Source organism: Sebastes umbrosus, chromosome 18, assembly GCF_015220745.1.
Source record: "Sebastes umbrosus isolate fSebUmb1 chromosome 18, fSebUmb1.pri, whole genome shotgun sequence".
Taxonomy (NCBI): domain Eukaryota; kingdom Metazoa; phylum Chordata; class Actinopteri; order Perciformes; family Sebastidae; genus Sebastes; species Sebastes umbrosus.
Genome location: NC_051286.1, coordinates 19,602,069 through 19,615,115, shown reverse-complemented (window position 1 = coordinate 19,615,115; position 13,047 = coordinate 19,602,069). Strand labels below are relative to the sequence as shown.

The window sequence follows — 13,047 nt, the reverse complement described above, 5'->3', positions numbered from 1 at the left end:
TTAAAGGGACTGTTTGTAAGAATCAGAAATGCTTGTTAACAGCGACACCTGTGGCCGTTAAGTCAACGAAAGTCAGGCGCTTGTGCTCGCTCTACATAGACATGAACGAATGGTAAATGGTAAATGGACTTGGACTTATATAGCGCTTTTCTAGTCTTCTGACCACTCAAAGCGCTTTACACTACATGTCAGTATTCACCCATTCACACACACATTCATACACTGATGGCAGAGGCTACCAAGGTGCCAACTTTGCCCATCAGGATTTAATCTAAATACTCATTCACACACCGATGGCTATGCCTCCGGGAGCAATTTGGGGTTAAGTGTCTTGCTCAAGGACACATCGACATGTGACCTGGAGCAGCCGGGGATCGAACCACCGATCTACCCTCTGAGCCACAGCCGCCGAGCATCGCTCAAAACAGTGAGACGACACAGTGAGGCGACACACGTCAGCTAAAACCACAATATCTCTCTATATTTCACCTGCTTGGCAGTAATGTTAGCTGACCAGACGAAGGTCTCTACATGAATCACTGCTGATCCTAGTGTTGGCTTTTCCTGCTTCGGCCTCCCGACTGCGGCCGGAGGGAACAGGGGAGACACCGGCACCCGATCGGAGACAATAACGTAACTCGTTGCGGAGCCCCGTCACTTCACAAGACACGGGAAACCTCTGTTGGTCTGGAGGAGCTGAAGCATTTATTTCTGCACAAACGTCCACTGTACTTAAAGCACTCAAGTATTTAAAGCACTCATTATGCAGAATGTCCCATTTCAGAATAGTTCTTATTATATTATTGGATTATAATTATTAATGCATGAACGTGTTCATTACTTTAATGTTGCAGCAGGTAAAGGTGGTGCTTATTTCAACTACTTTATATATATTTATATACTGCTGGTAAGCTTGTGAATTTGGGATCAAGTCGCAGCTTAATCTATAGTAATATTCTATCTATCATAATTAATTTGTTCATTATATTTTGTATTATGAATCTGAATCTGCAAAGTAACTTGTAACTAAAGTTATTAGATAAATTGAGTGGAGTGCGCAAATTATTATTTATAATATATATTATAAATAATATAAGAAAATGTAACAAATAGTCAATATGATCAAGATGTTGTCTCAAACATGGTCTCAAATACTTCATCTCCCTACTGGTATTTAGCACTTTTATTTTGAATGTATCATTTCCATCATTTCGTGTTGTGTTGTTGCTTCCGGTGGCTGCTTGACAAAGCTGGCTCATACCGCCCTGTTCTGGATCCGTGTTGCGTCTGTCACGCTGCATTCACGTACCCTCGGGCACACCGCTACTGCGAGCTGAACGCACATGTCGACCCCAAAAAAATGTAAACAAACAGGAGAGTTGTTCCTTTAAAAAAAAGAAAAATCATGCGCCCAAGATCTTAGTGGAACAGATGACGGTAAATTAGTTTTTAGTAAATTGTTAGCAACAAACATCATATACGGTACTCGTAAATTACATTGTCAATCAAATGAGTCGAGAATAATAAGGTAACTACGGCGTAAGAATTTACGAGGTGGTTCGAATGCTGCATCAACTGGCTTGTGCTAAACTAGTGATGGGAATTCGGCTCTTTTTAGTGAGCCAGATCATTTGGCTCAGCTCACCAAGAAGAGCCGGCTCTTTCGGCTCCCAAACGGCTCTTCATCTTTACCACTTCTGCCTTTTATAATTCAGCCAAATTTAGCGCTGTTTTGACCTATGATTAGTATGTATGCACATATATCACTTAAATTATTCAATATAATCATACTAAACCTCATAATTTCCAGAATATCATAATTTTACATGCTGCTTCGTTTCCGACTGTCACTCATCTCGTCTGCTATTCGCGCACCGCACTCCTTTCTCTCTCTCTCTCTCTCTCTCTCTCTCTCTCTCTTCCTCTTCCTCCTGCTCTGTACCTGTAGACCGCGCGGAGAAGATCATCCTATCATTCTGCCTTGAATTAAGTAAAGATAAAAAAAAAAAACGGCTCTCGGACGGGAGCCGGCTCTTTGAACCAGCTCGTTCGTGACCAACACATCACTAACACTGACAAAGTTAGTGGAGGGAAATGTACGTTAACTAAAATGATCTCTTACAGCGTAAAGGTAATACGTGTTAGCAGAAATAGATAAACTCGCACATTTTGGGTGAAAATATGACTTGTTTTGAAGAGGAGGTAGGAGTGGTCCTTTAAGTAGGAGGGCATGTTGTGAAAGCCACGTCAAGAACATTGTATCCTTGACTGTTGACTGAGAACACCAGAAGGAATGATTTACAACACAATAACAAAGTCCTATTTTAGGAAAGGCCTCTTCTAGGAAACCCTCCAATTGCACAACTGAAATATGGTTAAACACGTGCATACAAATTAAAAAAAAGAACAAAATAAAAACATATATATACAATTCATTAAGCAAATTACAATATACAGATATTTAAAAAGAACATGCATGTAAATGGAAGAAAATAATAAAGAAGTAATTAATGTTTGTTAATAAAACAAACAAACAAACAAATAAAAAACAATTAATAACAATATATTGCAATATCAAAGGATGAATGTAATAAACAACAAAAAAAAAGTAGAGGAGTAAATAAAAGGCAGAGTGTGAGTTACATCTATTATGTGTTGTTGTTGTGGTTGTCTCTTAAAGGCTGTGACATGCACTGACATATCCTGCAGCTTCTATGCTGGTGACCCTATTTTCTCTAAGTAGATGTTGTATTTTGTTCAGAGAGGGAATCAAAATCTTGGAGTTTACATTTATTTTTGTAAAGAATTTGTTCCTAATTTCTTCATATGTGTTACATTGTAGCAGGACATGTTGCTCTGTCTCCACCTGTCTCTCTGGACAGTGTATGTAGGCTATTTATGTGTATGAGGAAACGTCAGCAGTGGGTGAACATACTCTTACTTACATACTCTTGGCACATTATCAATACCCCTGAGGGTCTTTAGAAAACTACTACACTACATCTCAGAGGCAAATATTGTACTTTTTAGTCCACTAAATGTATCTAATAACTTTAATTACAAGTTACTTTGCAGATTCAGATTCATAATACAAAATATAATCAACAAATTAATTATGATAGATAGAATATTACTAAAGATTAAGATGAGACTTGATCCCAAATTCACAAGCTTCCCAGCAGTATATAAAGTAGTTGAAATAAGCACCACCTTTACCAGCTGCAACATTAAGCATTATTCTGAAATGGGCCATTCTGCATAATGAGTGCTTTTACTTTTGGTACTTTAAGTATATGTTGATGCTGATACCTCTGTACTTTTGCTTAAGTAAACTTTTGAATGTAAGACTTTAATTTGTAACAGGGTATTTTTACACTTTTACATTTAAGTAAAAGAGCTGACGAATTGTTGCACCACTGATTGTGAGCCTTCTTTGCACACAGTATGATGCAATGGTTCTGACTGAAAACCAAACTAAAGCCTGTAGCTCCCTCCAGTGTTCAAAGGAACATAATACACCATGCCGTAGAGAGGCAAGGATGAAAAAAAACATTGCAGTATAAATGAATCACGCTTTTCCAGAAAAATACACCATCAGGATTTAAGCTTCCTCACGGTGCAGTCCCTCATCTCTGACATGCAACAGGCCTATTATAAAAATCCTACATATATGGAAACAAAGTCTTTTGATGAATCAGGGATTACAGGGTCCCTCTTGTGTTGGCTAAGGCAGACACTGCAGAGTACTAATGAGTACAATGGGAATGATGTGAGTTTTCTTTTTGGGATGAGCTGGTCCTTAAAGTAGGCTGTGTTCACCTCTTGTCTGGCTCTGTTAATGAAGACCAATGGGAACGCTTTGATGAGGCAGGGGCAGGTCTCAGGGTGGGAGAGAATTATCCATCTGACCTGGGAAAAAGGCTGAAAATCTTTGCGCTGAATGTTTCAAGCGTGAAAAGTTTGGAGAGCTAACTTGCTGCCAGAGTGCGTGTACGGGGCTGTAACAGTAGATCAATGCTGAAAAGTGGTTTGAGATGGCAAGAAAGAGAAAGAGAGAGAGAGAGGCATGAGAGGAGTTGATAAAAGAGTAAAGGAAACAGAGAGAAATCTTGATGAGTGAAGAGAGACTGCGGCTTTATGAATATTTCAGGCTATTTCTCAGCACCCAGCAGCGCTCTCATTACAGAGTCACAACCTCGTTCATTTACATGTGTGTTTTTCTGTATACATGTCTCAATCATTGTTAATTATGGAGTAACAGTCCTCGGAGGCTGCAGCAAAATTAGCAGAATCACAGCCGACGCTAAATCGAGTGGCCAAACAGAACAAAATTATGCCACTTGAATAATTCATAATTGTACTAAAATATTGTCGGTGCTCCTCATCAAATACAAAATATCATAAATTATCTTTGTATATTTGATAAAGCACACAGATGTTATGCAATTGTAAATTGGTATATTCTATAAACAAGATGAACTAACAGCCATTGATCACATGATTGGAGTGATAGATGCAGCATCTCTTCTAGCATGTGAAGACGCATTGAATTGGGTTTACTAAAAGTCACTGGTCAAGTCAGGTGGGTCTAGTTAATGCCTTGTTTCCATTAAAAACATTGCTGATTTGAGCTTGTTAAACAATATGTACTTACTATAATAACCAATTTCACTAACCAAGCCCATGCTAAAACAACTCAAAAAACAAAAATCCTTCTTCTCTACAGGAATCAGACTCTGTGGCTAACGGCTTATCTGCCCAAAAATCCACTTCCAGCAAACCTTCCCTCTCAGAGTCTGCCCACCGTCGAGCTTACAGCCGACGTGCCTCCCGGCCCCACCGAGCCTGCAGCAGTTGTGAAACGTGCCATCAAAATTCAACTTATTAGGTAAAGCACAGAAACACAGAAACGTCTCCTTAGTTTCCTCTAACTGCACACACTTCTTCTCTTTCCTACCATGTCATGTGCCCCGTGTGACTGACATGCTGAGATTCATAGAAGGCCTCTTGTAAGGTAGACAGATAGAGCTGGATGAATGTCATATCTTTTCACCACAAGAGGGCAATGAAGCCTTTATTCTGGCCTCTTCCTTAACCGTAGCAAAGGCTTGAGTACACAGACACACAGTTCAAAGACTCGTCACTTGGTGACAGCAAAGCTGATGCCTTTACAGAGGCTCTTGTCCCAAATGGGCCTCCTGACTACCACGGATCTCACATTTGCTGTCGGCACTATGCCCAGGCTAATGGGAGGTGTGATCCTCCTGCTGTGGAATGGGACTTGTAGTTTACAGCTGGCAGGTAATTCAGGATGAGGAATAAATCTCTCTGGCTTCTGTCTTAAGACTCTTTGGTGGGTGGCACGTTAGCAAGCCTTTCATTATGTGGCTAGATGTAAATGCTCCCTAAGAACTTCATAATGCTTTAAATGGAGTTATGTTAATGATCAAACGAGTGACTCAATTTTCAGGTGTAAACTATGGAAGTTTTTATTGGACTTTATTAGTTGTAACCCACAGAAGACATTCCACAAATGTATACCATGATCCGCAAATATTTCACTATCCACAAACATGTGTTTTTGTATTTGTGTTGTGTAAAGTCACATCCACAAAAATACAGGGCGATTTGCAAATACGCATAACTTACTCTGTAAATACGTATTTTAAGGTTTATATGTAAAGTGATATCTGCACATTTGTGCATCTATTTCGCATTTACAGATCGCTTCCTGTGGATTTGTAGGCCACATGACATTTGTAACTTCCCTCCTGTTTGTTTACAGAATTTTGTCCGATTGGTACCGCAGCAGATCCGTAGATAATAGTTGTAATCCACAGAAGACAATTCACAAATATGTAACAAGATCTGTTACATATGTGTTAAACAAAGACCTTATTTCAAGCATCTAACTAAAAACCCATTGACTTCCAGACGAAGGAACCGGAAGTGCTAAAATGCTATCTCATTTCCGAATTTTAGGACTCATTCCTGCAGCTCTCTATAGTCACCATATTCTCCCTCTGATCAAGCTCAATCGTGACAGCCAGTTTCAACTCACTGTGCTGATTCATCCAGTATTTCCGAGCACTGAGGTATCAGATATTCCCGCCTCTGAGCTCAAGCAAATGAACAGACCTGATTCTTATGGCTCACTAAAAGAGCCCGAGGCTTAACCTAACTTATATTATGATAATCTACCACTGTGTTATGCACTCACACATTGGTTGTGTGAGCACATAACACCAAGTTTCTTGCTGCATTTTGCCAGAACTCTAATACTGAATATGAACTGAAAAATATCCCGAGAGTGTGTGCACAAACATATGGTAAACATTTCAAGTTGATTTCTTAAACAAGTTGCTGGGTAACAGTTATAGATACATCCTTCTTATTTTTGAAGTTGTATCTAGTTCTACATCATATTTTTTTCCCTGTGATGCTTAAGGCAAGTCAGCTTTATTTGTATAGCACATTTCAACAACAGGGCAATTCAAAGTGCTTTACATAAACATTCAAGAACATTGCGACAAAGTGCAAAAGAACATTAAGACATAATTGAAACAGTTATAAAAACATAAAAACGTTAAAGATTAGAAAATAAAAACAAGTTAGCTTAAATCCATTTTCTACACTGTTAATAATTTCCCAGTAAAATAACAGTAAAGAACTGGCAGCAGGGTTGCCTTTATGTTACTGTAAAATTAACATTATTATACTGTCGCTGAAATTTACAGCTTTGTACTGTTAATGAAAAATACTGTTTGAACTTTATTAATTTCACAGTATTTTAGTTAATTTACTGTTTAAAGATACATTATATAGCTGTTTTTCACCTTTCTTTTATCTTACTGATTTGTTTTAATGCACTATTTAGGTTGTATTTTTTACAACATTATTTTGTGCCTAGATGAATAGACTTAGCAGGTTACAGACATAGGAATAGTCACAATAAATACAATTAAAGGCACTTAAGGCTATAATAGACTTGTTGACACTTTTCCCAGAATGTGTGTCTCTAGCTGGCTACAAGCACAGAATGTAAACCAGAACAACATGTGAGTGAAGAACAGAGCTAATTCACTGATTTTACAATCATGTACAATGTACAAGCCTCACATGAGCAGATCAGGTCCCAGAATTAAAGAAATACTGCAAGAAACTGTTACTGATGATCCTTTAGACAGTTGATCAGCAGAAAAGTGATGTTTTTTAAGAATGCATTATAGTTGTATTAACAGTAAAGCACTGTTTCTAGCAATAACAGGTTAATACTGTTGAAATCCTGCTGTAAATTAACAGCAATTGTTTACAGTGTAAGAATAGAAAAATAGCAGTTCATATTGAAATCCCAGCCCACATTGCAGAGAAGTAATATGAAGCCACTGCAGTGTATAAAAGTCAGTCATATGAATGTGGGTACCGTAAATGAGATCAGCTGAAATATATTTACTTATGTGGGCATTTGAATCAGCGGGAGTGTGTAGAGCAGTCTCTCACATTTGATCCTCATCTACTGCTCATGAATACACAATCTCTGTCTCTTTCTCTCCATCATTTCTTCTGTTTGTCTCTCTCCCTGCTCTCCTAACTCCATTTGCGGCAATATTTATGTCCAAAAGATAAACTTTGGCGTCTGAGCGCTTTCAACAATATATCTTATAAAAATGCCTGAAAGCTGAGGAAGACTGATGAGGTAAGAAAAATAAAAACAACTCCTCAAGGCTGAAGTCTCACAGACAGAAAAAAATGAGGTGCTGGTAAATTGAAGCCTTCTCTGATGAGCAGAGAATTGCTGAGTTATCATTACCATTTCCCATTGAAATGCAGATCGCCGGCACAGTGTTACATAAAACCCTATTGTGAATCACTGCGCAAAATCCCTTTCCACAACACCAGCTTACAAAATGTAATATTCTGTAACGCGCTTTCAGTGAGGTACATCCAAAGAAAAGGTGAGATTTTGTGCAAATTACAACCGTGCTATTGTACCATCCTGAAATAACATTAGAGTGTGCAGCCAACCGTTGACCAGTGGTCCAAATGGGCCTCGGGGAAAACGGATGGCTCCACTGATCAAAGCATTACGCAATATCCCACCTGCCTGTCAAGAGCTGGTAAGGCTGAGGAAATGAATACACAGAGAAAGAGACGAAGGCATGGGGGTCAAAGAAAAAGATTGACAAGATAGATGTGTTATCTCTGTTTGCTTTTGGAAAAGGAAACACAATAACAGCTAGAGGGTTGCTGCGGTGGCTTTTTAAGCAGCTGCTTAGATCAGTGTGAAGATAGGGGCTGTGTGATAATACAGTTATCCATGGGCTAAATTTAATTTCCTTTGAAAGAGGAGAATGAAGAACGCATTATTCTAGTTTTCTGTCTATGTGTTGGTGTTGACCGGCTGTGAGTTATTGGAAGATTTTCAGAGTAATGGTGGAACATAGTAACACTTTGATCATTTAGCGGTTCTCTTTTAATTGGTGTTGACAGAATGTGAGAGCTCCAGTTCACAGATATTTTTATTTCTCTCAGCGTATTCAGACCAGAATAGTGAAAACATGGGTTAAACATCCAAATCGACAGTTAACAATACATAAACTTACTGTAATCACCTATCAACCAGTGATGGCTAGCTTAAAGATCCCAGAGACAATATTTCTGTGACCTTTGTTTAATTAGAAACAGCCGTGGGACCTAAAAATATATGATTTTTATTATTTCATTTTATTGCACCACCTCTACCTCAGCGCTAGAGCAAATTCATCAGTGACCTCCTTGCCATCGAACAGTTGCTCACTCCTCCGCTCCTGTGGGGTATTATTGTCTTCCGACCTGCACTCAGATCTGTTACCCTTCCATGGGCAGAAAGGGACGTAACGGACCCACGATCGGGACGAAAGCCAAGAAGTTATGCCAAAGGGGAGGTCATACACCTCTTCAGTTCCCAAGGTGGAGCTAGAGTCCTCGAGTTGTGCTTTGTCCCAGTGTAAGAGGCCACGCTCTTGTTTGGTCCCTAAGACAGTGGTATAAGAAAGACTATTAGACCACAGTTTTCTTTATAATAACGCATAGGTTACATTCATGAATGCTATTTGATTCAATAACAACTTTCCATTTCAGCTTACCAGGAATTGTGTTATCTAGGAAGAAGCCAAGAAACCCTCCCACGAACATGTGTGTGGTCAGTAATATGTGTAACACTTGGTCTACCCCTTTAACACCTGAGTTACACACCAAGGGCAAGAGGGGAAAAAATATGAGTGCAATACAGTCAAAATACTTTCAGATTGATATGCATCACTTGCTGTTCTAATCAAGACTGAATGCAAGCTGTTAAAAAGTAATGAAAACATTTCCTGGTAGATACCTGTTTCTACGAAATCAGGATTCTTCTTTATCCAGTTTGGAATGACGAGTGCAGAAAACAAAGAAAAACCAAAAACAAATATATTCCTGGAGGAATTCATGTCTGTGGACTGTAAAACGAGAAGTGTCAGTGAAACAGTAGCAAAGCATTTGGAAACAATTTGACTGAATATCAAATCATATGTTACCTGCAGGTTAGAAATTCCTGTTGCAGTTATGACTCCAAACATGATCTGGTACATCCCCCCCATCACAGGGGTGGGGATGGTGGTGAAGATGGCTCCGATTTTACCCAGCATCCCTACCACAACCATGAAAGCTCCACTCACAAGAATCACCGTTCGGCTGGCCACCTGTTGTAACACAAACAGTTTGAAATATGACAGTTTCGCTTGAAATGAAGGTTAAACTGTAGGGTTGGACGTCAATATCTTACCTTGGTGATACCCAGAGCAGCCACATTCTCACTAAATGAGGTAGTGCCGTTGCCTGTGCCAAAGGCCCCTGCCAACAAACTTCCGAGCCCTTCGACACCAATGCCCCGGCTGATGGCGTGCTTGGGGGGAGGAGGGGCCCCTGACAGCCTGGCACATGCGTAGTAATCGCCAACAGACTCTGCCATGGAGCATATTATTCCAGCTATCATCCCAAACACACCTGCCAGACTCACAGTTGGCATGCCCCACTGACCTGAATGAAGAGTCAATATAGTGTTTATTGAATAGTCTATAAATAGACCATCTTAGCTGGAGGCAAAACCAAACAAAGACTGGAGGCAAACACAAATCACGTCAGAGGAGTAGTAGTAGGCCAAAGGTATATATGGAAAATGTCGTCTTGCTGTGTTGTTGGGTGCCAGAATTAGAGGAGTATGGCTCTAACTTGAAATTGTATTACATACCTTTGAGATGACAAACTGTGATTCGAGGCTGTAGCGAGCTTCAATATCAGCGAAGCATTTCAGAGATGAAGAGAAACTTTTGCCAACAGTTTAGCATAGACTCCAGTTAACCTCCGCTGCCAGCCCGTTCTTATTCCCAGGGCATCAAAAACCAAGGCTTTGTCACGGCTGTCAGCGTGTGATACCGCTGCACAAGACACCCTTTAGCGGCGGTATGAAACACACCGGGTCTTAACTAACTACAATGTAAACCCATCTGCAGCAATAGTAAACACTCAGAGAAAGTGTGCCGGGAGCGAGTATGGTGACATCCAGGACACCGCTGTTCATGTCCCGTGCTTTAAGTTTCACTTTTACGTTACAATAATGCAGTTACAGCAGTTCGTTAGTGTCCCTTGTTCACAACATCGAGTCACATTTTCACTAATGTAGTAATTTTAAGCCCAACCATGTTATTTCCTAAACCTGGTGTTTTTGTTGCCTAAACCTAAGCAGGAGTTTTTCTTTAATTCACAACGTTAAACATGTGTTTACTGCGACCGAAAAGTGGCACCGAGTGGTCTGACAAAGCGTCAATATGTGAGAATGTGTTGACTCAGCCATCACGGCTGCTGCACCGCAGCAGTGAGCTCACCGCTCACACAGAAGGCTTAAATATTAGAGATGGTGCTCATTTTCTCTCTATTTCTGAAATGCTTCACCAAGATTGTAAGACTGTCTTTTTGACTGACTTTTTTGGGTTGCTTTGCAGTGTAGGCAAAAATTGCCAGTGCTGGAATAGCAACTTTTTCTGCAGGATAGTTACAGGCATTCAAAGATTTATACACCCTGAGTTTCTCTAAGGCTACAATGCTCGCTTGGCTTCTCTATCAGGTGTCTGGCCATTTAGTCCGCGTGTAGGGGTCGGCCAATCTGGTCCCGAAAGGATAACTTTCTCAAGTAACACTCACGGTTCCGGAGAGTAAGTTACTACCTATTCAGTATTTTCGTCAGCCATTGTTGAAAACAAGCCAACAAAACTTTCCAGCCAACGTTAGCTAACGGGTTCAGAGAATTACTCTGCCTCCAGTTACGCTCTGCCCACAAAAATACGTCAGCATGTTCACTAACAGAAAAGTCTACATCTAAATACTTTCAGCAATGTTGTGAATATTTGATTGTACACCCACTATACCTCTTACTTTCTCTTATCTCCCTGACAGATAAGGAGTGGTGATGTGGACCTACCAGGATAAGGAAAGGTGAACCAGGAAGCCTCATTCACCACATCTCCCTTCACATCAGTGCGTGCCAGGTGGCCATATTTGGCTGGATCAGATGGAAGGATATCAGAGATGGTAAGGATGTAGCAGATTAACCATGAGACCGCAATGCCCAGCAGAATCTAATGAATATATAATATTAGTATCAGTGTCAGTATTTCCGAGTAACCATAAAATACAACAAAAAATGTTTTAAAATATACATTGCCATCAATAACGTAGAGTATTGTAATGACTTTCCAGAGAACATACAGGCATTAACTGGAAGATATAGAACTTTGAGGTGTGCAGTTTCTTGGCTTTGCTATATGCAGGAACAGGGATCGGTATGCGACGGAGGTACTGGGAGAACAGGATGATCAGCCCCGTGGTCCTGTGTGTATGAGAAGAACTGTCGTTAGCATGATGATGCAAAATTAGAGACTGATATACTTGAAACAGGCCAGTGATGACACATTCTCCACTGAAGGAGAATCTAGCTTGTCTAATCTCAATTTCAAAAGAGCTAGTTCAGTTTTTAATGTTAGTGTTTTTAGTGTTTTTCTTCCTGAGAAAGTGCTAAATGCAAATACTGCCGGTTCACACAGTAAAAACATTTCCCTTCCAACCGAGCAAAGAGGCATTCACCGTGGCAGCGAGCGCTTACGTACATAGCAGAGATGCCCCAGTGGCTGCCAGCCGTGGCTCCGACTGAATCGAACAGTGACATGCCTATGAGAGAGACTGTGGGGGCAATGGTTAAGGGGCCAACGAAGCGCATGAGGAAGCCGATGAGGCCAGTGAAACCGACCAGGATCTGGAGGAGAGAGGCCACCATGATAGAGCCCTGCAGCTGTGGACAGGAACACAACAATCAAGATCATTAGCATCAACGTCATCACTCTCTCTTTGGTTGAGTGGCAGACTACAACACCAAAATGATTGGTTACTTCCCGGAGTGGAAGCTACAGAAGCTTTGCTGAATTAATCATGAGCTCCACAGAAGTGCTGTTTCACGTCTTTGTTGGCTAAGCTTCTATCAGATCTGTGAATGCGCATATGTGCAGGCTCACTGTTCTCATGCGGGTCTGCCACACTTCTATGAAGAGAGGTGAGGAGGTGTTGACCAGACTGGCGTTCTGGGTCCAAGCTGGGCACTTCCAGTCTGGCATGGTCAACAGGGCCATGGCGGGGGTCAACAAAGCAAATGTGGCCCCCTGGAGGATGGGAAGCCTACAAGTGGGACATAAACAGAAAGGATTCTCTGTCTGACATTGAATGAGACAAAGCAGTTAAAGGACGCCACGTCTACTGATGTATAAGACTACTAAACAGTACAGTATCCAACTGGTTAGCTTGCATTTGATGGACATTTTTCATTTTCTTCTTATTGAATCTATTTTTGTTATTAAGGTTAGTTAAAATTGTATATCAAATAGCATGCACAATAATGGGTGAGACCTTCTTCTACAAAGTAAAAAGACTATAGTCTACAGCCATACTACAAGCTGAGGCTGTACTAAATGCGAACGCCAGCAT

The 13,047-nt window shown here is 40.5% G+C and overlaps 1 protein-coding gene across 8 annotated transcripts in view; it reads right to left on the bottom strand.

The window, feature by feature from the left end:
- Positions 1–8,450: 8,450 nt before the first annotated feature.
- Positions 8,451–13,047, bottom strand: part of LOC119476897 (solute carrier family 23 member 1-like) — a 13,212-nt gene continuing 8,615 nt past the window's right edge. For all 8 annotated transcript variants that reach the window (XM_037750523.1, XM_037750524.1, XM_037750527.1 and 5 more), the window contains 9 exons: positions 12,582–12,741; positions 12,180–12,361; positions 11,782–11,902; positions 11,495–11,651; positions 9,803–10,056; positions 9,555–9,719; positions 9,368–9,476; positions 9,126–9,221; positions 8,451–9,013 (listed from right to left, as the gene is read on the bottom strand). In XM_037750523.1, the coding sequence (XP_037606451.1) occupies positions 8,739–9,013; positions 9,126–9,221; positions 9,368–9,476; positions 9,555–9,719; positions 9,803–10,056; positions 11,495–11,651; positions 11,782–11,902; positions 12,180–12,361; positions 12,582–12,741 (1,519 nt within the window). In that variant the 3' untranslated portion in view covers positions 8,451–8,738. The remainder of the gene's footprint in view (positions 9,014–9,125; positions 9,222–9,367; positions 9,477–9,554; positions 9,720–9,802; positions 10,057–11,494; positions 11,652–11,781; positions 11,903–12,179; positions 12,362–12,581; positions 12,742–13,047) is intronic.